This window comes from Peromyscus maniculatus, chromosome 2 (genome assembly GCF_049852395.1).
Source record: "Peromyscus maniculatus bairdii isolate BWxNUB_F1_BW_parent chromosome 2, HU_Pman_BW_mat_3.1, whole genome shotgun sequence".
Classification (NCBI taxonomy): Eukaryota; Metazoa; Chordata; class Mammalia; order Rodentia; family Cricetidae; genus Peromyscus; species Peromyscus maniculatus.
This window is the reverse complement of record NC_134853.1, coordinates 137,870,386-137,898,036: the sequence shown is the minus strand read 5'-3', so window position 1 is coordinate 137,898,036 and position 27,651 is coordinate 137,870,386. Positions and strand designations below refer to the sequence as shown.

Genomic DNA, 27,651 nt, shown 5'->3' with positions numbered 1-27,651 from the left:
ATTTCACAGAACTTTTGCAGCTCTTGTTAGTCATCTGTGTCCTGCTTCCTCTCCTCTCCCAGCAGCCTGGGAGATCCATGGCTTGGGCTCTAGCCCACTGGATGCCTCCCTCATCTCATCTCCTGCTCCGTGCTTCTGTACCTGCTGGCATCTCATGGTTTCACTCAAAATGTCCCGTTCTTCTATTTGTTCTGTCTCTGTCCAATGGCTCCCTCCTGCTGCTGCTGCTACCTCCATGCTGCAGTCTGGGGTTCTCTCTTTCCTGCCTGGCTGCTCTGCTAAACTTCTCTACAGCACCTTCTCCACGCTCCCGTCATGAAGCATGAAAGGTTCCCAGGAAAAGTTTTGTCTGTCTTTCTGTTCAAAAGTCTATTTGATACGTGCAGGTGGAAATGTCTGACTGATGTGGCTACATGATTGTGTTTCTGACTGATTTTTGAATGCTTCAGATTATGTGTTCCATATGTCTTGGGGGAAAAATACCATGTGACCATGTGGGCAAGCACTATCTTGACTAAGGCCAAAGACAGGTCATATGACTTCAACGCCATATTTGATAAGGGCAACCACATGAGCAGTTGCTTCTTGACCAATGTTTAGTAAAATTACAGACTTCTCTGTTCATTTTATCAGATAGATTCCTGTCTGACAATTCCTGTCCTGTCCTAAAAAAAAATATATATATAAGAGATGGGATTTAAAACAATGCTGGTTTTGATAATTGATTTTTAGAGGAACTAAATTGTTTACAATGTTAAAACTTGGTTTTCCCTTATTATATCTTAAGACCACAGCTGAACACCAGAGACTGATATATTCTATTTGATAATATCTATGCACTCTAATAAAGGGCCTCTCCTTATCTAAGGTCTATTCAGACTAACTAAGACCAATTTAAGAATATATGCCTAAATTTTCACTTTTACAAGTACTGGTAAGCTGTAACTAATTGGGAAAACTGTATGTCCAGATTTAACTTATGTATGCTCTCAATGTTAAGGATAAATAACATTTGAATTTTTTCCCCAATTTCATTGTGATGTAGACTGCCACATGCCTGGCAGCCATCTTTTACCGAAGTTTGCTAAGTTTAAAGACCTCTGTCATTTTATCTCCTTCTATATTTGATTCAACTCTGGTCTATAGTATACTCTATATGACAGTAGAAATTTAAAGATATAAAGATCTACTCAGATTAACAAAAGCTAACTTAGAGATTCATACCTATGTCTTTGCCAAATTCATACCAAGCTTCTGGAGAATTCAAATAAATGGTGGCATATGTTTGATAAATAAGGTATATATTTATAAATAAGATATTTATTCTATAATGGAGTTTCTGGTCTCCTGAGAGGGTCCTTTTCTCAGAGTTGGGCCACACCCCAACTCACAAGCCCCCTTGTCTCCTGTTCCCATTTGGCCCTCATGATGTTTCCCATGTCACTTTCCTTGCCTTCTCAGGAGAAAGCTTTTCCTGTTTGGTACCAACTTGTTCTATTTTTACCAACTAAATGGCTACTTTGGTTTCTTTATTCAAAATCATATTTTTAAGGCTAACCCTGACAGAAATGGAATGTAAGTCCTAGTCTTATGACAGCTGCTAACATATTGTAGACTGTTGGGGAACATATTGAATGACTGTTGATAGTCATTCATATCTAATAGACAGACAGTCCTCAGATGCTCAGAGATCTGCAGAATAAGGTATCTAAAATGTTTCATTAAAAAGCTTTTTGTGAGAGAGAGACATGCCAGCTCCTGATAGCACCCTTATTTCCTCCAAAGAAGATGGATGGTCACAGAAGAACCTCCACCAAGAATTTGCTCCAGAATGGCAATTCCAGCCACTGAGCAAAACTGCCTTTTGTCTTGACTGCTGCCAGGGCCTTCTTCAGACCACAGACAACAGGACTCCAGGGAATCCATTGCCTCACTTTTGCCTAGACAAGGTAGGCTGGTCTGCCCCATAAGTTCCTACTCCACAACTGTTGGATCTTCTGAGGCCTGGCAGGCCTAGACTTGGCAGCCAAGGAACAGATGTTGTTGTCCTGAGACTTGTGCTCTCAGTGAACACAGAGGACCCTGGGGCAGCTGTCTAGGTAGCCAGCAAGTAAGATTATGTGAAGATAGGAAAGCTGATTCTCTTCTGCTCATTTACTTATCCTTCTCTGATCTGAAGATGTTTGGTGGCCAGAGTACTAATAGATTTGCCAGTAAACAGCTCTCCACCTCCCACATTAGAGAGGGTATGGAAGCCTCCCAGCTTTTTGCTATGACACCAAGATATAAATCTTTTCCAGCTGTTTTATAGACACATGCAGGTTCCTTCATAGCTCCATCCCTCCTGCCAGACTCATGCTAAGGCCAAACTCACAGGGGCCCTCCAAATACACCAGCCCCTGTACCAGCTCTGAGGACACTAACTGGTTGAACACTGACAAGTCGACTTCACCCACATGTCCAATCACAATAAGGCTCCCCATCTTCTAATCCTTATTGACACTTTACAGGACGGATGCACTCCTAACCTCCAGGGAAACAGAAGATGTGATGGCTCAGGTACTCCTGAAGGACACACCATCCCTCAATTTGACATACCATCTCCCCAAGCTCCTGAGACTTCACTGCTGGTACCACCTTTCCAGGCTCAAGAAGACACCTACCCAGCAACTGAAAGGTGGTTTTCCAAGATGTCCCAATGCACAACTGTCTCTTCTGTACAACCAGGGAACTTCTCTGTTCCATTCTTTTTGGCAGTTATCACTCTTCCCATGGCTAGCCTCTCTCACAGGGCTGATGATAACAATCTATTTTTCCTCCTAGCAACCAGCCTTCTCAGCTCCCTCAAAGAACAGATGTCTGAGGTCTTCAGGATGACAGCTAGCTGAATACTTTTTCACTCACACCTTTTGATGTGTGTGACCCCAACTTCCAACTTCTCCTCCCCACTTTGTCCCAAATCAACAAGAAGCCATCTTGAGATTTTGGGGACTCTCATTCTTGCTCCACTTCCCATCCATAGCTCACCCTTTTCACAATGATCAAAAGGGAGGAATGTTAGCATTCAGACCTGTCCCTTGGGACCTGGCCACTATGCAGGCACTACCTTGGCCTGCTCAGGGTCCTGACAACATCATGTGCATATTGGTCTCTCTGTGAATGCTTGAAGTCCCCTCATAAAGGTTGGGGTCCTGCCCACCTTCTCTCTCTTCTCTCTTCTCTGCTCAGGCCCCACCCACTCTCTTTCCCTCTCTCTTCCCATGAAGCAGCTCTGTGCTCCATTTCCCTCTCCCTCTCCCTTCCCCCTTCACCACTAGTAAAACTCTCCACCTTTGCAGTCTGCATGGCATGTCTCTGTCTCTTATCCACTATGGGGTAGCCTGGCTCCAACCCACCAAGGTCTCTCTCCCACTGTTTTACATAAGTTGCCATTAATCAAGATGGCAGTGAAGCAACCCTAGTAAATATGGCTACCAATCATGTGACTACCAAAGGCAGCAGGCCACATGCTGCTGATAAACCAAAATAAAATTATGTCCTGTGGTTCATTTTAGATGAACTATGCTCAGACTTTAACCATCAACTCTGTGTTAAGGTGGGGTGGGGGTGAGGGGCTCCCTAGAGCCAGAGTGAAGAGCTGAGCTCCAGAATTTGGGGTGGAATGGCCTTTATTATCTTGCTGGGGGGGGGGGCTTCTAATGTTAATCCTGAGAGTCACAAGAGAAAACCTAGTTGCACAACCAAATTTGAAGCAACCTTTAATTAAATTAAATTAAATATTGACCAAGATGGACTTTGGTCAGGACCACTGTCTGGGATTTCCAGTGAATGGCTCCAACCACTCGTTGTAGAGCCTTTTAAGGACAAAAGCCATCCAGCTACCATATTTTCCCATGTGGCTTTGATATTTTCCAAGAACTACAATTCTCAGCATTCCAGGAATTTACCTGGTCTTTGGATGGGTGGGGCTAAGAGGTTAATTTTGGGTCTTACAGTATGTGGCAAGAGCCCAATTACATTCTTTTTCATGAGGATACCCATGTGTCTCATCCACATTTTTAGAAAATGTTATCAAATGATCTTTATGCCTTTAACTGAAATTTTCAGCCAATACAGTTTAGTGTTTGGGTCTGGAGTGACAATCCTAGTCCATTAAATTCTATGTCAATCCCAGACGGGTGTCATTCTTTTCTTGTTTTCGGTGGTTTTGTGGATGGATTCAAAAATGGGAAATATGAGTTCTTGCATTTTGTTCTTCTTTTACAAAATTGTTTGAACTTGTCTGAGGAATCACCATGGCCACCACAACTCTTATAGAGGAAAGCATGTGATTGGCGGCTTGCTTACAGCTTCAGAGGTTTAGTCCATCATCATGGCAGGGGTATGGCAACACTCATGGAAATGGAGCAGTAGCTGAAAGCTACATCCTGATTCACAGGCAGAGAGACACTGGACTTGGCATGGAATTTTGAAATCTCAAAGCCCACCTCCAGTGACACACTTCCTCCAACAAGGTCATGCCTCCTAATCCTTCTAATCCTTCCAAAGAGTTCCACTCCCTACTGACTAAGCATTCAAATATAAGAGCCTATGAGACCATCCTTATTAAACCACCACAGGCCTCTTCCTAGTCCTTTGCACTTCCCACTGAACTTGAGGATCCATTTGGCAATTTCAAAAGAGGAACTATGCTAGGAATATGATAGAGGCTTGTTGAATCTGAGTATCTGTTTAATATGTACTGACATCTTATTAATATGTTCTTTTGATACATAAACCACCTGTCTTCAAATAACCATGTGAACTCAGTGCATATAGATATATATAATCTATTAATATATCTTATATATTTTTATTCATTTAATGGATATTTTTAATGGATACAAATGCTTTTTTGTTTCCATTTAATATTCTGTTTTTTCACTGATGCTCATAATTACCTGGGCACCCAATGTGTTGTGTCAAATCTGTCATTATCAAATGTCAAAGTGCACACACAGATATCTCTAGCAGTTCATGAAGGCACAAGTAGGTTACACGAGGAAATGGCCAAGGTGGTCTACTCTGGTTACTCCCCTTTCACAGCCTGAGCTTGTGGTCCCCATAGGCAGTTCCCTAGGGTGGGTTGAGGAGGAAGAGCAAACTCGTGCTGATTACACATGGTTCTGTGTGACATGCTGTCAAACCTGAAAGTGGACAGCAGAACACTGTGTTCTGTTTCAGGACGTGCCTGAAGACAGTAGTTGGGAGAAACACTTCCAGAGGATAAAACACTGTCCACACATTTATTGCTCCTTTGGTTTAGAAAGAGAAATGTCTTCCAGGTATCATTCTGTTTTGATGAGTGCATTGTGGCCCACGGTTACATGGTCATGAACATCCATGGAATAGAATTGTAAAATTGGATAGAATGAGTGTGGAAAGATCTGTGAGTAGCCTTCTTGGAAATCAGAAAGAATGTGAAGATAATTCTGTCTCATGTGAATTCTCATGAAAGGTGTCCTCAAGAGGACAAGATATGAAGAATTAAGTGGATGGGATGACATTCTCTGAGGATACCTGTCAACCCTTTCCCTGGCCATCCTCTCACTGATTGTCATGGTCATCTTCATTTTCTTCTCCAGATACAAAAACCACAAAATCATGTGAACTACACATTTTACCAAATGAGCCATTTCTCACATGGTCCATTAATGAGGCGTTGTAAGCTGGGGGCCAATTAAGGAGTCCCTGGATGTAAGAGCTGTAGATTGGCTGGATTTTCCCATCTCCAAGCTCGCCATCTTCTCCTTTAGGCATGTAAGGCCTTCTGGTGTGGAATGAAATTTCTAGAGTTTAACTTTTCCTTCATGCTTTCATCTGGGGTGTTCCCATGACCACTATGAAGTAGGTCCAGTTCTGAACAGCAGGAGTATTTTTGTTAGAGCCCAGGTTCACCCATTAGCTTGAACTCACACACAATCAAGTATGTGATAGACATGGCATATTCAGCCTCAACCCAGAGGCAAGTAGCCAGGCCCTGGATTTGGTTCTGCCATTCACTAGTTGGATGACCTTTGTCAAATCACTAAGATTTTCTGGGTCATTGAACATTATCTGTGTAATAGGCATGCAGGACCATGCTTGGCAATCTCTTGTAGCTGCAGTAATTTAAAAAAACCAGGGTATGCAGTCTCCCCCGTCTCTTTCTTTTGACAGATCCCAAAGATGCCTTCTCTGGGACTTTGGGCTTTTTCACTTTTTCTAAGATTTGTCCCTATCATGTGACTATTTTCTGCCACGTTGCTGACATCTATGTCTAACTCAAATGGTGTGTGTGTGTGTGTGTGTGTGTGTGTGTGTGTGTGTGTGTGTGTGTCTTTCTGGAGCTCCAACCAATAAATCTATTATAAAATATCCAAGACTAAATCCAGCAGAGCCAGGGTGACTGTGTTATTCTGCACGTGACACTCAATGGGTTCTGTCTGCTTCTCTCTGAACCTGTTTAATTATCTCATCTATGCTGGTGGAGAAGAACTTCTGCCTGGACTCCACTGCCTCTCCAGAGCTGATGAGGACCAAGAGCAGGAGTGGGAAGAGTTGGGGTCAGAGCTGTGGGACAAGGCTGAGAAACAGCACTGCAGGGGTCAGGGCTGTGTCAAGTGCTTCTGACTGTTGCTGATGGCCAATTACTAAGGTGCAAGTCCACCCATCATGGCAGTGTCATGGTGGCAACACAGTCCTCTGAACAGCAGTTGAGATCACATGTCATTGCTCATTGTTTCCAGCAGCAAAGGCGCCACAGTGAACAACTGCTGGAGCACAGGGCACAGGACAATGAGGTGCTCACCAGGCTGTGCAGAGTTCAGAGCCTGTGTTGCTTCACTTTTATTAGTGCTGTGACTCAAACTCTAGCCTCGAGCATTCTATTTACTCGGGTGCTATACAGCTGAGCCACATTCCTAGACACTCTGCCTTTGTTTCCCTACAATTTATTTAGTTGTCATTTTATAATGAACTGTTACTGTTGGCTGTGTTGAAGGAGCAGCTCACAGACTCCAACCCCTTATCATCAATCACTCTCTGCAGGAAGACTTTATAGTCTCGTCTTCTCCTTTGAATCATTTGGAAACTAAGACATAGACAGAAGGAAGGGGATGAAGATTCGAGATCATGGAACACTGGCCAGAACTTGTGTCAGGGTGCTGACATTGTCACATTTATCCTCTAGCCAGCCTAGAAGGGAAGAGATTCCTATTGGATTTCTACAGAAGAGGCAACTGAGGCAGAAATACAGCAAGCTCAAGAGAGCACACCCAGAGCTTGATATTTGGACCCAAAGTCTAATATGTATCCAAGAGACATGAGCCCCTCAGAGAGTTTTCTCACTCTACTGTCATGAGATGTCACTGCTGACTTCCATGTTGGTATGTAGTGCTTGACTCTTTTTGTTTGTTTTTTTATGTGCATCAACATTTTGCATATATATAACACATGCATGCCTTGTTCCTGGGGAGGCCAGCAGAGGTCACCAGATCCTCTAGAACTGGAGATAGAGATGGTTGTGAGCTGCCAAACTGGGAACCAAACTGGGTCTTCCTCAAGAGCAGCAAACCCCCTTTTCCTCACAGCCGCCTCCCAGCCCCCATCGTTGTTGACTCTTCCTTAGCTCCAGAGTGTCCGGGTAACGGTTGCAACTCTTTCTCGGTCCTGCCAGCCAGCTCCCAAGTCACGGTTCCGAGGCTCTTTATTAATGATGAAAGCTTGGCCAATACCTAGGCTTAGGCTTGTTTCTACCTAGCCCTTATACCTTAAATTAACCCATGTCTCTTCACCTACATGCTGCCAAGTGAGTCCTAGCAGTTACCTCCCCTCCCGCATGTTTTGCTTGTTCTCCACCTCTTGGCATCTCCATCCTTCTCCTTCCTAGTGCCCTCTCTACCCTAAAATATTCTATCTGGCTATGGCCATTCAGCTTTTCATTACCTCAGTTTGAGTGACACATCTTCACAGTGTACAAAAAGATTACTCCACAAGACCTAACATGTTCAGGTGTTACACTGTAGTGAAGAGAGGACTGAGATCTACCCCAAGGTACTTGAGGAAGGAAGAGGAGTGTGAACTCAAACATGGTCTCATGAGTGTCAGGGCTCAGGGTTTGGGCTGTAAAGGAGGAATCAGAATGAGAACTCAAGTCCCTGACCTGTGTCTCAGGTGACCAGGTCCCACCTCCCCTTCTCTGAGCTGCTCTTATTCCCAATTAGTCTAGAGAAGGGAACAGGTCACCACTCCTCCTCCTGTGGGTTGTTTCCTCCTGCTCTGCCCCCAAGGGTCTCACTGAAGTGCTCTTGTTGACATCATCCAGGGATCATCTTAGCATCCCTACTGGGAACAGAAATGGCCCTTTCCCAGCTCTCCTGGGGAGGCTCAGAGAGGAGGCAGGGCCATAAAACCTCAGCCTTTGGTCCCAATGGGAAGATGTGAAGATGTCTGAGCTTGTCTTTGTTAAGCAGGCTTTAATAGATGCCATCTTCAGGAGTCAGGGCTGGGCTACTTGCAGAGGAAGCAAGATATTCAGTCCCTCAAACTCTACAGCACCTTGGAATTTTTCTGGAGATTGAGCTGCCTAGAATCCCAACTCCCTGGACTCAATTACTTTATGGGACTTCCTCATAATAGCCACTCAGTGACACATTCCCTGATTTACAGGTAGGAAGATGGTCACTGGTGCTTGGCTTGTGGGAGAGGTTCATGAAAAAGGGTCTAGATATAATAATTAGTCAAGCCCTCCATCTCAGGTCCTTTGTGTTACAACTCAGATTCCACAGATCTCTTCCCTCATCACCTGCTCTTTTTTCTTTTCTTCTCAACTCCTTTTCCTTTCTCTATTTATTAATTTAATAAATATATATGGAGAGTTTGATTCTTTCTAACATGTTTAAAAATAAAGGATTTGAAGTCCTTAGTTGAAAAGTCTCATGTGAAGCAAAAATCCATATCCCTGAGAGAGCAGTTAATGTCTTTGAAGGAGTCTTCCCACCCCATCAGGACACAGCTTGATGCACTTTCTGAGCAGAACAATCAAGGATTTGTTTTTGATTTTTTCCTATGGGGGTGTACGTCTGTTGTAGCCTAGTTTGGCTTTAAACTCACTATACAGCTGAGTATTTCCTAGGACTCCTCATCCTCAACCTTCCAGGTGCCTGCTTCCTAGGTTGGACTCCCACGTGTAGTCTTTTCTGGCTTGGAACTCAGTCCTGATGTCTGTGTTTGTGATGTTGGGCTTACAGAGTTGGGCAAGCAGGTCTGGTGGGACACTGTAAGCAAAGTCAGAGACCACTGGGCTGGGAGAAATAAGAGGCTGTGGTGACTAAATATTGTCCCCATGCGGTAGAAATCACCCCTAAATCCTCTATCCTTGCATCCTTCTACTTTCAGTATATCTCAGGGTCTCCCACATTCAGACGTGAGGGGAAATGTCATCAGGAGAGCTGGTCTGTAGCTAGTCTTCCAACTCTCTCCTAGGAGGGCTCTGGCCTGTGCTGAGTCTCAATAAACTCAACTACATGGACAATGTGTAGACTTTGCCTTCCTCACCTCCCCACTCAGAGCCTGTGTGCCAGAAGCAGAGAAGGTGACTGAGAGCCCAGCTCTGAGGACACACCTCTCAACCCCACTTCTCCCATGCTGAGCTTTCAATCTGAAACAAACTTCCCTCTCCAGGCCTTAGGTGTTCACCTGTAACACACAGGTAAGAATACTTCCTTCAGTGAACTTTTGTGACGTTAAACTAAAGTTAGTGCAACAATAGCTTGAATGTACAATTGAGCCAATATTAGTTCTTTTTTATTATTACAAAGGTTAGAAAGTCTCCCATACAGCCATATTCCTTCAGAGATAACTCTTCCTTAGTTGTGTGGGGTTTCAGTTAACAAGAGAGAAACAAAGGGTTTGCCCAAGTGTTTTTGGTATCAAAATTGATATCAGACCCTCCTAGGATTCTTCCAATTGCAGCCAGTCAGTGAACAAAAAATGCAGGGTGTATCCTACAAGTGTTGGGGAGGGAGGTTGTAGCACAACAGGGAAGGCTTCCTGGTCTGTCTGAGTCCTGCTGTGACCACCATTGGGCACCACAGTGAGCATGGTGGTCCCCCTCCATGATGAGAAGGTAGGAATTTCCTAATATGAGAGAGTCAGAGGCATGCAGAATCCTGGGAGTAAGGATGGGAATTTTGTTCATAGAGAGAGGAGATGGAAGAGACAGCTGTGTGCTGAGGCTTAGACTCCACAGAGCAGGAGATTTAGGAATGACCTGTGAACCGGCCTCAAATGACAGGGTTTGGGAGCTCTTAGAAGGCTTTCAGCAGGGACCAGTAGGAACAATATGAAGACTTTGAAAAAACCACTACAGGGCTCACATGAAGAACATGTTGAGGAAGACAAATGCCCAGTACTGAGAAAGGGAAGTGGACACAAAGTCCTGCCCCTAAACAAGAACTTATTTCCAATTGATCCCGATCAGGAAAGGGAAAAACAGTTTTCTTCAATAGAGTGTCACTGCACATATCAGGTACATTCTATGGCTGGCCACATGCTCGAAAGCAGTTGGCCAACAGGAGACTTTCTCCATGGATTTGGTTTTGGTTTGGTATTTTTTGTTTGTTTGATTTCTTTCTCTTAGGTTTGTTGTTGTTGTTGTTGTTTCTGTAGCTTGTTTTGCTTTGTTTTGTCTTGAAAGAAAGTGTGGGAGGGAAAAGAGCATGAGATTGAGTGGAGAGGGTCTGGGAGAAGTTGGGGAAAGGAGAGACATGCTCAACTTATATTATATGAAAATAATTTTTTAAAATTAAAAAAAAAAAAAGAAAAGACAGTATTGAGGAGAAAAACAGAGGCAAAGGGTAGGTTGTAGCTAGAGTTCTCCTGCCTTGCCCACAGTCAGGACAAATCTTTGTTACCCGCCAGTCCCACAGCCGCTCAGACCCAACCAAGTAAACACAGAGATTTCTATTGGTTACAAACTGTATGGCTGTGGCAGGCTTCTTGCTAACTGTTCTTATAGCTTAAATTAATCCATTCCCACAAATCTATACCCTGTCATGTGGCTTGTGGCTTACCAGCATCTTTTCATGCTGTTTGTCAGAGTGATGGCTGGCAGTGACTCCTTCTGCCTTCCTGTTCTTTAATTTCTCCTTTCTGGGGGGCCATGGCGGCGGTGGCGGCGGCGGCGGGAGCGAGCGGCGTCCTCCGGGGGTTGGCGGCGCTGCGCGGCCGGGGTGCGAGCCGGGCGGCCATGTCTTCAGGTGCACAGTGGCTGACAGCCGAGGAGAGGAACCAACTCATTCCTGGCTTGAAAGCAGCAGGATGGTCGGAATTAAGTGAGAGAGATGCCATCTACAAAGAGTTCATCTTCAAAAATTTTAATCAGGCCTTTGGCTTTATGTCCAGGGTTGCCCTACAAGCAGAGAAGATGAATCATCACCCAGAATGGTTCAACGTGTACAACAAGGTCCAGATAACTCTCACCTCACATGACTGTGGAGGTTTGACCAAACGGGACGTGAAGCTGGCCCAGTTCATTGAAAATGCTGCTGCTTCTCTGTGATCTCTTTGAAACGCACGTAAAGATCTAACACCTGGACTGTCTGCAGTGTTTTTGAAGGCCATTTATGTGAATAAATTAAGTCATAAATTAGTTTGTTTTTACATACATACATTTTTGTATAGTTGGTGCTTAAATACAGAATGATTTGAACCTGAAAAAAAAAAAAAAAAAAAAAAAAAAAAAAAAAAAAAAAAAATTTCTCCTTTCTGTTAGTCCTGCCTATACTTCCTGCCTAGCCACGGCCAGTCAGGTTTTATTTATTGACCAATCAGAGCAACTTGACATACAGACCATCCCACAGCACAGCCAAGTGCAGACCATCTCAGACATCTGCACTCAGGCCCGTGGTCCTAATCATCCTCTATTCGGACCTGCTGGGTAAAGGTACAAGGATTCCCAAAACAGGCTCCCACAGGACATATAGAACATCCACAGCACTGCCCCGCCTTTTTTTTTTTTTTTCAAAAAGAAGGTTTTAACCTTAACAAAGTAAAATTACATATAATTTGGGAATTTGGGTGTAGCTTTTCTTACTACTCCCTGCTGGAGGGGGGTGCTGTATCTTATGGGAATACAAAGAAAATTTTAGCATTATAGAATAGTCCATGAGGCTGTATTGTCTGAGCCAATTGCCTTCAGTCCGTTCTGGATGTTGGATCATCTGGGCCATGGTGTCATCGGAGACCTTTCAGGGGGTCTTGGCTGGTCAAACCTGATGTATCTTAATCTGGAACAAATCCATAGCCTCTTGCTTTCTGTGAAAACAAAAGCAGAGTCTCCTTTCCAAAGTAACACATCCTTATATCCAAATTTTGAATTCAAGGAATCTTTAATATATACATATTGGTTTAACTCAACATCTTTTACGATCAAATGTTTTTCTGCAGTTAAAAATCTCAAAGACAATATAATCCAGACTCTCTGTGTGATATCCATCTTTACATAGCTTATTTTTTTTATATTACTTTTACTTTCTCTATAAAGACTTTATTTTTTTAAAACTTTCTATTTCTTTATATAACTGTCTATGTTCCTTTTCCTCTCTCTTCCAAGCCTATGTACGTTTTTACACACATTGTAAAGCATTTAAAGTCTTATTCCATCTGAATCTGTCTTATTGTGAATCTATTGCTTTAAACTGCAGCATTTGTAAGCCTAAACAGCACTATGGCTCCTGGCTCCGCCCACCTCAGCTTCCCAACATGGCAGTGGTAGTTTAACGTCAGCTCTGGGAGCTATCGTGGGTCTATGCTTTTATCCAAGCAGCGTGTAGCCCAGAATCCTCTTTTTTTTTTTTTTTTTTTTTTTTTTTTTTTTTTTACTAGCAAAGGCTAAATCCACCATGCAGCTTGCAGGGGCCTCATTCCTGCCATAAGGCAGATTGAGCACACACGCTAGGAATGCACCAGTAGCTCAAACCAGCAACTGCCGCTCATTTGAAAGAGACAATTAGGAAGCTGTTTTTAGCTCCGTTTTAGAATCTTTTCTCAGGTTTTAGGTGGAAACTCCTGCCAACAGTTTGGGCACCAAATGTAGATGTAACCAACCATCTTATTAAATAAGAAACACAGAACCTATGTAAAAGAGAAAGCCAAGAGGTCAGAGCTCAGAGCTAAAATCTTACCCTTCCTCCTGTGGTGCCTCTACCTCTCTGAAAGAGACCTACTTCCTGTGTGTTTGTCTTTAGATAGTCTTTCTGTTCTGCCTTCTCATTGGTTGTAAACCCAAACACATGACTGATTCATCACTGCCTGTAAGTACAGCCATCCAGGTTTAAAGGCATATGTCTCCAATGCTGGCTGTATCCGTGAACACACAGAGACTTACCTAGCTCTGCCTACCAAGTGCTGATATTAAAGGCGTGTACCACCACCGCCTCGCTCTTGCTATGGCTCTAATAGCTCTGACCCCAGGCAACTTTATTATCATACAATTAAAATCACATTTCAGTACAAATAAAATACCACCATAGTAGGTGGAGATGCTGATGCAGAACTGCTGGCAGAGATGATGGGCTCCTGACCTGGGCTGAAAGGAAGGACAGAGGGCAGGGTCATGAGCAGTAGAGTGGTCAGGAGAGGGAATGAAAACAGGGGAAGAGAAGACTGAGGATGTCTAGAAGTCTCTTTCATATTTCTACTGCCATGAAAAGCAATTCCCACCTTAACCATTGTCTTGCTGGTTAGCGCATGAGTGGTGTCTTAGTTTGGACTTTTGTGAATAGTGGTTGGAAATTTCCTTTACATGTCTTTCCCTGAGCATGTGTTTCTATGTGCCTTTGTGTTTTACACATTGATTCAGAACTGTAGTTAACATATGTATTGCTGGGCAATGCCTTAAGTGTGTTCAACGTTAGGGAACACAGCCAGGCACACACTAAGGGGATCATTTTAATTTACTCTCCCATCAGATCCAGTTACTCTCGTCAACACTAGATCTCTGTGACTGTAGCCATGCTGGTAGGTGTGTGGGGATGTGAGATGGAGAAGAGGAGGTTGGGCGTTAGCACTGTGGTGTTCTCCAGCAATTTCCAGATGAGAAATGGTGCTGAGGACCTGAGCCTCATCAGTGCTCACTAGACAGCTGCCTTGTGTAATGCCCTTTAAATATTGTTCACTGTTCCATTGGAGCATCTGTTGTTATGTTTGTGCTTTTCTAATCCTTTGAATAAATATTTTGAGTACTCACTTTGCTTATGCTAGATTATTATCTTTCCCTCCAAGGAAAGTGCTCTTTTAAAGAAGTCTTACCTTTGTTTCCCTTAAAATGATAAATATATTTATCAATTTGATTTCAAAATTGATTGCTTTAGATTAAACTCAAGCCCTCAGTACACCCAGAATTGATCATCTGTGTGCAGAGGGAGGTAGGAGTAAACAGGGAAGAAATGATGTTGCTGCTCCCTTTTCCACATGGTTCATCAGCCTTCCCTGGGAAGACTCCAGTGTCTCCAGTGCATTGCACACGTGAACCTCTGTCATTACTGTTAGTTATTTGGCAGCGCTCTTACCCTGCGAGGAAATGTCATGAAACATGACAGAATCCACTAACAAGAATTTTATTGAGATAGGAAAGAGAGACAGATGTGACAGGCCTGTGAAAAGACATGTGAATAAAGATGGAGTTGGAAACATGGCACAGGCTTATAAAGGCTGGCCACACCTGCACACACAGGCCCATGTGGCTATTCCACACATGCGCGTAGATCACATGGTTGGGCTGTGTGCTTTATGCAACCACGAAAAGCCATGGGGTCCTGGTCCCGCGAAATGTTTTGACCTGGAAATGGCTAGGCAGAAGTCACTAGGTCCACCGGGCATGTGCAAACATGAACAACCATGGGTGCTGTTGTGAATCCCTATCATCCCGGACTCTTGTTTGTTTGTTTGTTTGTTTGTTTGTTGTTTGTTTGTTTGTTTGTTTGTTTTAAATAGCAGATGAGTGGGGATAGGGTGTTGGTTCTCTCAAACACTGCTTCTGGCTGAATGATGGGCGTTGGTTGGCTCTTGGGGAAAAGGAGAAGGTGGCTTCTGAAGTCCTGGGATGATGATGGGAGTCCTGGAATGAAGTTCTGCCAGCCCCTTGTTCTGCAGCTGTCCATCCTTTGTGGTGTGGCTGGGAGCCTCTTGTCTGACAAGATACTGGTGACAGAGAAAAAGCTTAGAGAAAAAAGATTCATTATTACTTTTTTTTGGAGTTGACATTTATCTGAGGTAGATCTGGCCTTAGTACTCTACTTAATTTTTACCTGAGACAAGCTTTATTAGAGGTAATTTATTTAAGACACCTGTTCCCTTCATTAGTTTAGCATTTAGGAAACGCATGTGATCAGTTGCTGAGTATTGAACAATGATAGACTGTTATATTACATTTTTCCTTACTGCCTGGATATCTCTGATGGTCCTTTTGCCCCCAGCTCTGTGTGGCCCTAGTTGGGAAAGGAAGAGGTGATACCTTATTCCTCGGAATTGGTGATAAGGCAGTGGTTCCTGAGGTCCTCTGGAGCTTGAGAGTACAAGGCCCTGCTTGTTTTACTGTATATAAAGAGAGATTTTCCTGGGATGGAGGTGAGAGAAAAGGTTTTAGATGAGACAGGTGGACCCTGTGAGGAAAGCCCTCGAGTTTAGCAGCTATAGGAGTCACAAGAATTACATTGAAGGGTCCCTGCCACTTAGGAGGAAGGGGTGAAGGGCGCTGGCCTGGAGGGAAGAGAAGAACCTGATCCCCATGTGGACTGGAGGTAGGCAATTATTGTCACATGGCTGAGGTAATGAACAGTCTGTAAAGCTCCATAGCATAGACCTTAGGTGACATAAAAGGGGAGTTAACAGGCTATCTGGAACAGTTGGAGGGTCGGATAAAAGACCTGGTATTAGAACTGGCCTTCCATACATTAGTTCAAATGGAGAAATTGAAAGAGGCTTTTTAGGAAGAGCCCAGAACCTGAGAAGAGCTAGGGGCAATAATCTTACCCAGTCAAGGTGAAGTTCCTGTGACATCTTAGTAAGAATGGTTTTTAAAGACAGGTTGGTACCCTCTATTTTTCCTGAGGATTGAGGTTGGTATGGGATGTGAAAATGCCAAGGAATGTTCAGAGCCTTAGCTAGTGTCTGAGAAACCTGAGAGGTGAACTCCGGGCCATTGTCAGACTGAAGAGAAGCAGGAACCCCAAACCGAGGAATAATTTCTTGGAGAAGGAGGTCTGCAAAACATGCCAACCATTGGGGCTGTTGTGATTCCCTATCAATTACTCATAGGACTGTATGTGTGAGGGCCTGTGTCTGAATGACATGTATTCTGTCTTCATCTAATGCTTTCTCTCTCTCTCTCTCTCTCTCTCTCTCTCTCTCTCTCTCTCTCTCTCTCTCTCTCTCTCCTTTTTTGAGACAAATTTTCTCGTGTTGCATTGTACCTTTCGTAGATCTTGCTCTGTAGACCAGACTGGCCTCAAACTCACGAAGATCTGCCTGCCTATGCCTCCTGAGTGCTGGGATTATAGGCGTGCCCCACTACAGCCTGGCCTAATGTTTACTATATTTTGCATATGTTTGTGTGTGTGTGTGTGTGTGTGTGTGTGTGTGTGTGTGTTCAGAGACTGATTGGGGATCATTCCTCAATTGCTCTCACCTAATCATTGAGACGGTTGGCCCCAGAGCTTCTCATTTCAGTTGGTGTAGCTAGGAGCCTCTTAATGTGAGGATCTCTTCTCTCCCTTCCCAGGGATGGAATGAGAATGTGAGACTGCATGCAACATGTCATGTGTTATATGGTGTTTCCAGGAGTTCTGAGAGAGGCTTTAGATATTCATCATAGTCCTGAGACATGGGTGTCATCAGCCTCACTTGATAGATGAAGAGACTGGGATTCAGTAACTTGAGAAGTACACATGGAAACTGAACAGTGTGCTCAGAACCCACATCCCAGCCTTTCTTTTTTTTTAATTAAAAAGTATTATTTTTTTTTAATTTGATGTGTATAAGTTTTTGCCTACATACATGTTTGTGCACCATGTCTATCTCTTGCCTGTGGAGATGAGAGGAAAGGGTCAGATCCCCTGGAACTGGAGGCACAGGCAACTCTGAACTAGCTGCTTCCCTGTAATAGCAGTCAGTGCTCTTACACTCAGAACAATCTCACCAGCCTGTATCTTCCCTTTCTGCATTTATAGATGCCATGTGTCAGATGATACATAGATGAATGTGATTCTCTTACAGGCCCCACCATGTGGATGATTCCAGGGCAGAACCAAAGCTGGGTTTCTGAATTTATCCTGCTTGGCTTCTCCAGTGACCCCACAACCAACAGCATCCTCTTCATTATGTTCCTTCTCATCTACCTGAGCTCAGTCCTGGGCAATGGGCTCATCATCATGCTGATCTGCCTGGACACACAGCTGCACACTCCCATGTACTTCTTCCTCTGTATACTTGCCCTGTTGGATATGTGCTATGTCACCACCACCATGCCCCAGATGTTGGTGCATCTTCTTGCTCAATCCCAGACCATCTCCTTTGCTGGCTGCTGGCTGCAGATGTTTGTGTTTGGTGCTCTGGGTATAACTGAGTGCATCTTCTTTGTTGTCATGGCTTATGACAGATATGTGGCCATTTGCTACCCACTGCGTTATACTGTCATCCTCAACTGGGGACTGTGCATACAGTTGGCAGCTGGGACATGGGTCTGTGGTTTTCTTTCTGCTTTTTTACATACTTTCTTCACCATGAGTCTGCCATATTGTGGGCCCAACAAGGTCAACCACTACTTCTGTGAAGGCCCTGCAGTGCGCAGCCTGGCTTGTATGGATACCCATATCATCGAGATGGTAGACCAGCTCTTGACTGTTTTTATGGGTATTATTCCAATTTCCCTCATTGTGGCCTCCTATGTTCATATTGCCATGGCAATTATGAAGATCAAGTCCACCCAGGGCCGTTGTAAGGCTTTTTCTACCTGTGCCTCCCACCTGACTGTGGTCACACTCTTCTATGTTCCAGCCACTTACATCTACATTAGGCCCAACTCCAGCTACTCCCCTGAGCGAGACAAGCAGGTCTCACTCTTTTACAATGCCTTTACAGCCTTGCTCAACCCCGTGGTCTACAGTCTGAGAAACAAAGACATCAAGAGGGCATTTCTCAAGGTGATGGGGCACGTTAGGGTAGATTAGTTAACCTCAATCCAGGGGAAGTTGGAGTGATTATCCCTTTTTGGTAAAGGGACAACATCTTTATTTAATTAGCTGTTCTATGCATTTGACCAACATAGCACTTGATAACTAGGTCAATCCACTCTGAAACCAAGGTGGCTATCTTGATTGACAGGCTACACTAAGGTACAATTCCAAAACCTCAGTAATCTTACTCGATCATTGCTGCAAAGAACCATTTTTTGCTCTATCTTAGCTGTAGGTTGGGAATGACATTCTGACCTCTCACATCCATCCTGAAGTAGGAATGTTATATCCAACATGATCACCCTAGAACAGAAGGAGAGGAACCGTGGACAAACTCACAATGACTCAGCTCCCAAGAGTGACCTGCTTCTCTGTCCACATATTCTTTTGGCCAAAGCATGTAGTATGGTCCAGCCTGACAGCAGCAGGTGGAAAGTTTTTTGTCTAGACAGAAGTAATTCAAGTTCTGTGGCCGTGGTCTGATATGTTGGCTGCTCTACTTAGAAGACAGCAAGTAGTATTCATTATGTAGCCAGGAATATTTTAGAAAATAACAGCATACCTATAAACCAACCCAAAACATGCAAACTGTGGATAACATGACAGTAGAGACAGCAGAAGGCTGAGACCTATATGCTAACACAGTGTGTATTTTCATGACAGAAGTAAGGTGATAGATTGTGGAACAGCAGTAATATAACTCAGAGAACAAACTACACACATGAATTCAGTGTGGTCTATGGGGAAACATGATGACCTCATCTGTCAAAAGACCACTCTAGAATGAAGAAAGCTGGGTTCTTCTAAGAGACTTCCCAACTTTTCTCCTCACAGGCAGAAGCCAAGGGCATGTCCAACTGTTGACTATGACAGCTGGTTCCTTTCTACCCTTTCCTGGTGGTGGGTATGGATTACCTCTCATCTCCAGAGTAGCTCTTACCTGACCAATCAGCAGATTCCTCTCTCATTTAGTGCCTGAATTATTCTTTCCTAGGGGAGACTCAGGCCCTCCAGTTTTATTCTGGCGTCACATATGTTTTTAATAGTTTATCCTCATTACTATTATACACACACACACACACACACACACACACACACACACACACACACACACATATATATTGGTTTTTCAAGACAGGGTTTCTCTGCGTAGCTTTGCGCCTTCCCTGGAGTTCACTCTGTAGCCCAGGCTGGCCTTGAACTCACAGAGATCTGCCTGGCTCTGCCTCCCGAGTGCTGGGATTAAAGGCATCAGCCACCATCGCCCGGCTTATACATTTGTTTTTTTTTGAGAAATCTCCCATTTCCTAGACTATCCAGGAACTTTTCATATTCCTGAAGATAGCCTTTAACTTTCAGTCTTTCTTTATTCTCCTCTGCAGTGCTGTGATTATAGGATGGGACACCATACAGAGGAGAATTTTTGCTTCTTTGATGATGTCCTTTGTGTTATAAAAGTTTTTACTTTGATATAATATAATTCATATACTTTTAAAAAAAATATAGATGGATTTTACTTAGGTAGCCCAATCTCTTCTGGAACTCACTGAAGAGCAGGCTGGCATCAAATGCAGAGATCCTCCAATCTCTGACCTAGTAGTGCTAGATTTAAAGGCATACTTCACACCACCTGACCAAGCACTTTTGTCTCTTGTCATTTTACAATAGACCTAAAAAAATTATATCTTTATCCAATATCATGAAAATATGTTACTTTTAGATTTTGATCCTTTCTGAATGAATTATTTTGTATGATATGTGGGAAGGGCCCATTTACATTCGTTTTTTATGTGGATATCTGTGTACATAGTCAGACTTCTCTTCAGACTCTCTTGGACCACCAGCCCTCAAACAATGACATGGAGCCTTATTACTGATTATGAAAGTTTGGCCTTTAGCTTAGGTTTGTTCTTAACTAGCTCTTATAGCTTAAATTAATTGATTCTATTAATGTAAACTCTGCCATGTGAGGTTTTTACCTCTCTTGCATTTGGTATGTCAGACTTGCTCAGCATCTTGCTGGCATCACCCTCGTAAGCCTAGATTCATCCCAACTTCCTCTCTTTCCCCAGAAGTTCTGTCAATTTTCCCCTGACAAACTACTGGCAAATCAGCTCTTTATTAAGCCAATCAGAAGGCACCTTTTATATGAGGCGATCAAATATCCCATATTTCCCCCTAAATGAAAAAGAAAGGGTTTAACTCTAACACAATAAAACTTTATAGAATAAGAACAATTGTTAAATGAAATTACATTTACAATGTCCAGTCCATTAGTATTTGGCAAATTCAGAGACATTATCTATCCTATCTTGACGAGTCCAAAGTCTTATACCTAAACTACTTTCTATCATAATGAATTACCTAAAAATATCTTTTTAGACCTTAAACCATTTTCTTAGAAAAACAACATGAGCTTTTAAGTCTCTCAACCTCATAAACTTTGCATCTCTTTTGCAAGTTTCTTTTCTGAATATAGTAACAAAGGAACCATAGGTATAACTACCTAGTAATACAAAGGTGTAACTATCTAGTCTTCAACCCTCATCAGAGACACAAGGGAGATAAAATTTTATCTGATAATCAGAAAATGAAGAACAAACAATATCTAAAACTATAGAAATGACATGGACCACTGGCTGTCTGGAGAGTCACCCAAGGTTCCTCTGCAACCTTGGGGCATCCATTTTTGGCCTACAGGCCTAGACTATCTGACAAACTTTTTTGTGAAGCAGGAAGTTTTGAAGGACTATCCTACCTTGTCTTGGCAAAGTTTGTCAGTCACGTTCTTTTGTGTCCTGCTTGTCCAATTTGGACAGCATACTCTGAGCAATTGAGGCAAGGAAAGTTTCTTGCTGAGTAGCTAAATTTGCCACAATGAAAGCAAAATCCATATGGAGGTTCTTCAATGCCCATTATCCTTTTTGAAGTAGATTGGTGCTGCCAGGAGCAGACATATCTCCTTGTTATAAAAAGCCTTATGCTATGAAAACATCTGAAATGCCAAATTAAGTAGGTCTTTGAAGTGTTTGAAGACCACTTACCTATCTAAAATATATCTCTGTTTGACCCTGAAAACATACCTAACATGACTATAAGTTTGATTGTTATAGATAGTAACCACTAACCTGTATTTAATTAGTATCTTAAATAGTTTGTTATAACATTCAAGGTTTTGAACTATACATTACATTTTTTAATGAGCTGCATAGGTACAATACCTTAAACAATGGTAGATACATACAGTATGTTAAAACAAAATAACCTGAAATTTGTTTTAATATACAAAAATCTCTTAAACAAGAGTAGAAACATATATGCAGTATGTTCTAACTTTAAATTACATCAATATACAAAAATCCATACCAATGTAAAATATCTGTGATTAATAGTTGCTTTCTAGTTTAAAAGTAGATTCAGTAATCTACCTTTTTATTCTACCATTCCTATGTCCCCCTTTTTTATCTTTTCAGAAGGAGATCCCTGAATCTAATTGTGGTTTTTTAGTTTTTATCCTAACCATGACCAACAATAACTTGCAACCAACTCACCTAAACAATGATTAACATCCACAACCCATCAAATGACAAAAACTGTAGTTGCTTGTTTTTGCTCTTTTCTTTTGGCTCTTTGTTCTTTGGTCTCTGAGGGCCCTCTACCCAGCTTTCAAATAAATACACAGAGTCTTGTTACTACTTATAAAAGCCAGGCCTTAGCTTGGCTTATTTCTAGCCAACTTTTCTTAACTTAAATTATCCCATTTCCCTTTTGGCTCTGGGCTTTTTCCTTTTCTTACTTCTGTATATCTTACTTTCACTGTGTGGCTGGATGGGTCGCCCACTAGATTTTTCTCCTCCTTTTCTCTCTCCTTCTTCTTATTCTCCCAGATTTCTCCTTCTATTTATCCTCTGTCTGCCAGTCCCATCTATTTCTTTCTCCTGCCTTGCTATTGGCTATTCAGCTCTTTATTAGACCATCAGGTGCTTTAGACAGGCACAGTAACACAGTTTCACAGAGTTAAACGAATGAAACATAAACAACAGTAACAACCTTTCTTGCAGGCTGTAAGAATATATCATAGAGATCCAGCTGTGTATTAAAGCTGAACTTTGGCCAAGGGTCTGTCAAAAGGCAAAGCCATTTATTTTAAAATATTTGGTGTTACCCAGCGTTTAATATTTCAGCAGTCTTCTGCTATGAAATCCTTGTGTGCCCAGACCTATTGGTAAACAGTTCAGCTCCCCAGATCTGCTTAACCTACTAAGTTACTAACTGCCCTGCTGAGCTTAGGAGACAAGCTGGCAGGAGACAAACCCTGTGCTAATGAAGCTCAGACTATCCCCTCCCTTGAGGAGGCCTAGTGGTTCTCTAGAGCACTTTGACTAAAAACAAAGGAGGTTTTTACATATCAAGGTGAGAGGTAAAACAACATTCCTGAAGAGGCAGGGAACAAGGTGCCCAGGGAAAGAAAAGGCAGGTATTTTCTGTAGACAGAGAGAGAACAGCATGGGGAGAGAGAAGAGGATGACAGAAGTTCCATAGGGGGTAAATAGATCTTGAGTAGAGTTTTCTGAGTGCCAGGAGTAGAGAGTAGCAGAGATGGAGAAAGAGGATACAGAGGATGAAGATGAGGTTGAAAGCATAGGAGTTAGTCGTTAGCTGGACTATGAGCTAGGGAACTAGAAAGAACTGTAGTTATGGAGACAAGATTTCATTCCAGAGAAATAAAGTAGATGGATATAGAGCTTGTAATGTCTAGAGTTATTCCTCTCTTGAATACTTGGTGGAACTATAGCTGAATTGATGTAATTTTGTCTTAGAGGAATAAAGTTAACAGACATAAGAATATAGTGTATGTAGATTGTTTTCCCTGATATCCCACGCTGGACATAACAAAGCCACCTTGGAACCTAGGTAATCAATAAACCTTAAAGTAATATTTGTAGTGGGTAGCCATTCCAGCTTTGATCTGGAAATTCAAACCCCCATTGAGGCTTCAGCAACTGTCACAACTACACTCCAGGGCCAAGGGAGGTGCCGGGAGAACCGAGATCTAGGTGGGCCAGCACACTCTTTGTTCCTGGACCCTCAACGGTGGAAGCTGACCGAGCAAAGCTCCAGAGAACACCACTGGACTTATATACACCTTCCCCAGACCCCACCACCTACCTTTCCCTTTTTTGTAAGTTACCCACTAAATAAATCTTCCTTTTAACTATGTGGAGTGGCCATAATAATTTCACCAATATCTGGCAACCAAAATGAGGCACGAACCCAGGAAGCTGAGATTAAGAGTCTCATGGTCTACCAACTGAGCTGATATTGGTGAAATTACTATGCCCACTTAAAGAGGAAATGAAAAACTCCATTAAAAAGAAAATAAAAAAAAAACCCTTAAAGAAATGGAAGAAAAAACGAACAACAAATGGGAAGAAATCATAGAAAGCCAAGAAAAAGCAATTCAACAGATGAAAGAAACATTCTAAGATCTGAAAAATGAATTTGAGACAATAAAGAAAACACATGCTGAAGGAATGCTGGAAATAGAAATCATGATTAAACGAACAGGAACTACAGAAACAAGCATAACCAACCGATTGCAAGAGATGGAACAGAGAATCTCTGACACTGAAGACACAGTACAGAAAATAGATTGGTCAGTTAAAGAAAACACTAAAGACAAAAAAGTCGTAACACAAAACGTCCAAACAATTTGAGACACCATGAAAATACCAAAACTAAGAATAATAGGGATAGAAGAAGGAGAAGAATACCAACTCAAAGGCAAAGAAAATATATTCAACAAAATCATAGAAGAAAACTTTCCTAACCTAAAGAAAGAAATACCTATGAAGATACAAGAAACTTACAGAACACCGAATAGGCTACATCTGCTATATACAAGAAACACACCTTCAAAGAGAGACACTACCTCCGAGTAAAGGGCTGGGAAAAGGCTTTCCAAGCAAATGGACCCAAGAAACAAGCTGGTGTAGCTATCCTAATATCTAATAAGATAGACTTCAAACTAAAATCAATCAAAGGAGATCAGGATGGACATTACATATTTATCACAGGAAAAATCCACCAAGATGAAGTCTCAATTCTAAACATTTATGCTCCAAATACAAAAGCACCCACATTCATAAGAGAAACACTACTAAAGTTTAAAATACACATCAAACCCCACACATTAGTAGTGGGAGATTTTAACACAACACTCTCACCAAAAGACAGATCTACCAGACTGAAACTTAACAAAGAAATAAAGGACCTAACAGATGTTATGACTCAAATGGATTTAATAGATTTCTACAGAACATTCCATCCTAACACAAAAGAATATACCTTCTTCTCAGCACCCCATGGAACCTTCTCAAAAACTGACCACATGCTTGGACACAAAACAAATCTCAACAGATACAAAAAAATTGGAATAACCTCCTGTATCTTTTCAGACCACCATGCCTTAAAGTTAGACCTCAACAACAACAAAAATTATAGAAAACCTACAAACTCATGGAAACTGAATAATGCCCACCTGAAACATCAATGGGTCAAGGAAGAAATAAAGAAATTAAAGATTTCCTATAATTCAATGCAAATGAAAGTACAACATACCCAAACTTATGGGACACTGTGAAAGCAGTGCTAAGAGGAAAATTTATAGCTCTAAATGCACACATAAAGAAGATGGAGCAATCCCATACCAATGAATTAACAGCACAACTGAAAGCTCTAGAACAAAAAGAAACAAACTCATCCATGAGAAATAGATGCCAGGAAATAATCAAATTGAGGGCTGAAATCAACAAAATAGAAAACAAGAAAACAATACAAAAAATCAATGAAACAAAGAGTTGGTTCTTTGAAAAAAATCAACAAGATAGACAAACCCCTAGCCAAATTAACCAAAAGGCAAAGAGAGAGCACCCAAATTCACAAAATCAGAAATGAAAAGGGAGACATAACAACAGACAACGAGGAAATCCAGAGAATCATCAGATCTACTTAAAAAACCTGTAATCCACAAAAATGGAAAAACAGGAAGAAATGGACAATTTTCTGGATAAATACCACATAGCAAAATTAAACCAAGACCAGATAAACCATTTAAACAGACCAATAACCCCTAAAGAAATACAAACAGTCATCAAAAATCTCCCAACCAAAAAAAGCCCAGAACCAGATGGTTTCAGTGCAGAATTCTACCAGACATTCACAGAAGAACTAATACCAATACTCTTCAAAGTGTTCCACACAATAGAAACAGAAGGAACACTACCAAACTCTATTTATGAGGCTACAATTACCCTGATACCCAAACCACACAAAGATGCAACAAAGAAAGAGAACTACAGACCAATCTCCCTCATGAACATTGATGCAAAAATACTCAACAAAATATTGGCAAACTGAATCCAAGAATACATCAAAACAATTATCCATCACGACCAAGTAGGAGTCATCTCAGGGATGCAAGGATGGTTCAACATACGAAAATCAGTCAATGTAATACACCATATAAACAAACTGAAAGAAAAAAACCATATGATCATCTCACTAGATGCTGAAAAAGCCTTTGACAAAATCCAACACCCCTTCATGATAAAGGTCTTAGAAAGATCAGAAATACAAGGAACCTTTCTAAACATAATAACGGCAATATATAGCAAGCCAACAGCAAACATCAAATTAAACGGAGAGAAACTCAAAGCGATACCACTAAATTCAGGAACAAGACAAGGCTGTCCACTCTCCCCATATTTATTCAATATAGTACTAGAAGTTCTAGCAAGAGCAATAAGACAACAAAAGGAGATCAAAGGGATACAAATTGGCAAGGAAGAAGTCAAACTCTCACTATTTGCAGATGATATGATAGTATACATAAGTGACCCCAAAACCTCTACCAGGGAACTTCAACAGCTGATAAACTCCTTCAGTAAAGTGGCAGGATACAAGATCAACTCAAAAAAATCAGTAGCCCTCCTATACACAAATGATAAAAGGGCTGAGAAAGAAGTCAGAGAAACATCACCCTTTACAATAGCCACAAATAATGTAAAATACTTTGGGATAACACTAACTAAACAAGTGAAGGACCTTTTTGATAAGAAATTTAAATCTCTAAAGAAAGAAATTGAAGAAGATATCAGAAAATGGAAGGATCTCCCATGCTCATGGATAGGTAGGATTAACATAGTAAAAATGGCAATCTTACCAAAAGCAATCTACAGATTCAATGCAATCCCCATCAAAATCCCAACACAATTCTTCACAGACTTGGAAAGAAAAATACTCAACTTCATATGGAAAAACAAAAGACCCAGGATAGCTAAAAGAATCCTATACGATAAAGCAACCTTTGGAGGCATCACCATCCCTGACCTCAAACTCTACTATAGAGCTATAGTAATAAAAACAGCTTGGCACTGGTATAAAAACCAACATACGGACCAATGGAAATGAATTGAAGACCCTGACATTAATCCATGCACATATGAACACCTGGTTTTTGACAAAGGAGCCAAAACTATACAATGGAAAAAAGAAAGTATCTTCAAGAAATAGTGCTAGCATAACTGGATGTCAATATGTAAAAGATTACAAATAGATCCATATCTGTCACCATGCACAAAACTCAAGTCCAAGTGGATCAAAGACCTGAACATAAATCCAGTTACACTAAACTTAATAGAAAAGAAAGTAGGAAGCACTCTCGAATGCATTGGCACCAGAGACCATTTTCTAAAAAAACACCAACAGCACAGACCCTGAGCACAACAATTAATAAATGGGACCTCTCGAAATTTAGAAGCTTTTGCAGGACAAAAGACACAGTCAATAAGACAAAAAGACAGCCAACAGTATGGGAAAAGATCTTCAGCAACCCCACATCTGACAGAGGATTGATCTCCACAGTATATAAAGAACTCAAGAAACTAGACATCAAAATACTAAACAGTCCAATTAAAATATGGGCTAAAGAGCTAAACGGAGAATTCACAAAACAAGAACTACAAATGGCTGAAAGACATTTAAAGAAATGCTCAACATCCTTAATCATCAGAGAAATGCAAATCAAAATGACTTTGAGATACCACCTTACACCTGTCAGAATGGCTACGATCAAAAACACCAATGACAGTCAATGTTGGAGAGGATGCGGAGCAAAGGGAACACTCCTCCACTGTTGGTGGGAATGTAAACTTGTACAACCACTGTGGAAATCAGTATGAGTATGGTGGTTTCTCAGAAAATTAGGAATCGAACAACCTCAAGACCCAGCCATCCCACTCTTGGGCATATACCCAAGGAATACTGATTCATACCATAAAGATACATGCTTAGCTATGTTCATAGCAGCACTATTTGTAATAACCAGAACCTAGAA

General features: G+C 41.8%; 2 protein-coding genes across 2 annotated transcripts; both read left to right on the top strand.

Moving 5' to 3' along the window:
• The first annotated feature begins 11,182 nt into the window (after window positions 1-11,182).
• LOC143271687 (pterin-4-alpha-carbinolamine dehydratase 2) lies at window positions 11,183-11,762 on the top strand. The gene has a single exon (XM_076563573.1). It carries the CDS (start codon window positions 11,183-11,185, stop codon window positions 11,579-11,581), a length of 399 nt encoding a protein of 132 aa, XP_076419688.1. The 3' UTR covers window positions 11,582-11,762.
• A 3,147-nt stretch (window positions 11,763-14,909) lies between these two features.
• Window positions 14,910-18,258, top strand: LOC102921037 (olfactory receptor 2A12-like). The gene is made up of 2 exons (XM_076563572.1): window positions 14,910-14,925; window positions 17,320-18,258. The coding sequence occupies exons 1-2, from the start codon at window positions 14,910-14,912 to the stop codon at window positions 18,246-18,248; spliced, it is 945 nt and encodes a 314-aa protein (XP_076419687.1). The 3' UTR covers window positions 18,249-18,258.
• Window positions 18,259-27,651: the final 9,393 nt, after the last annotated feature.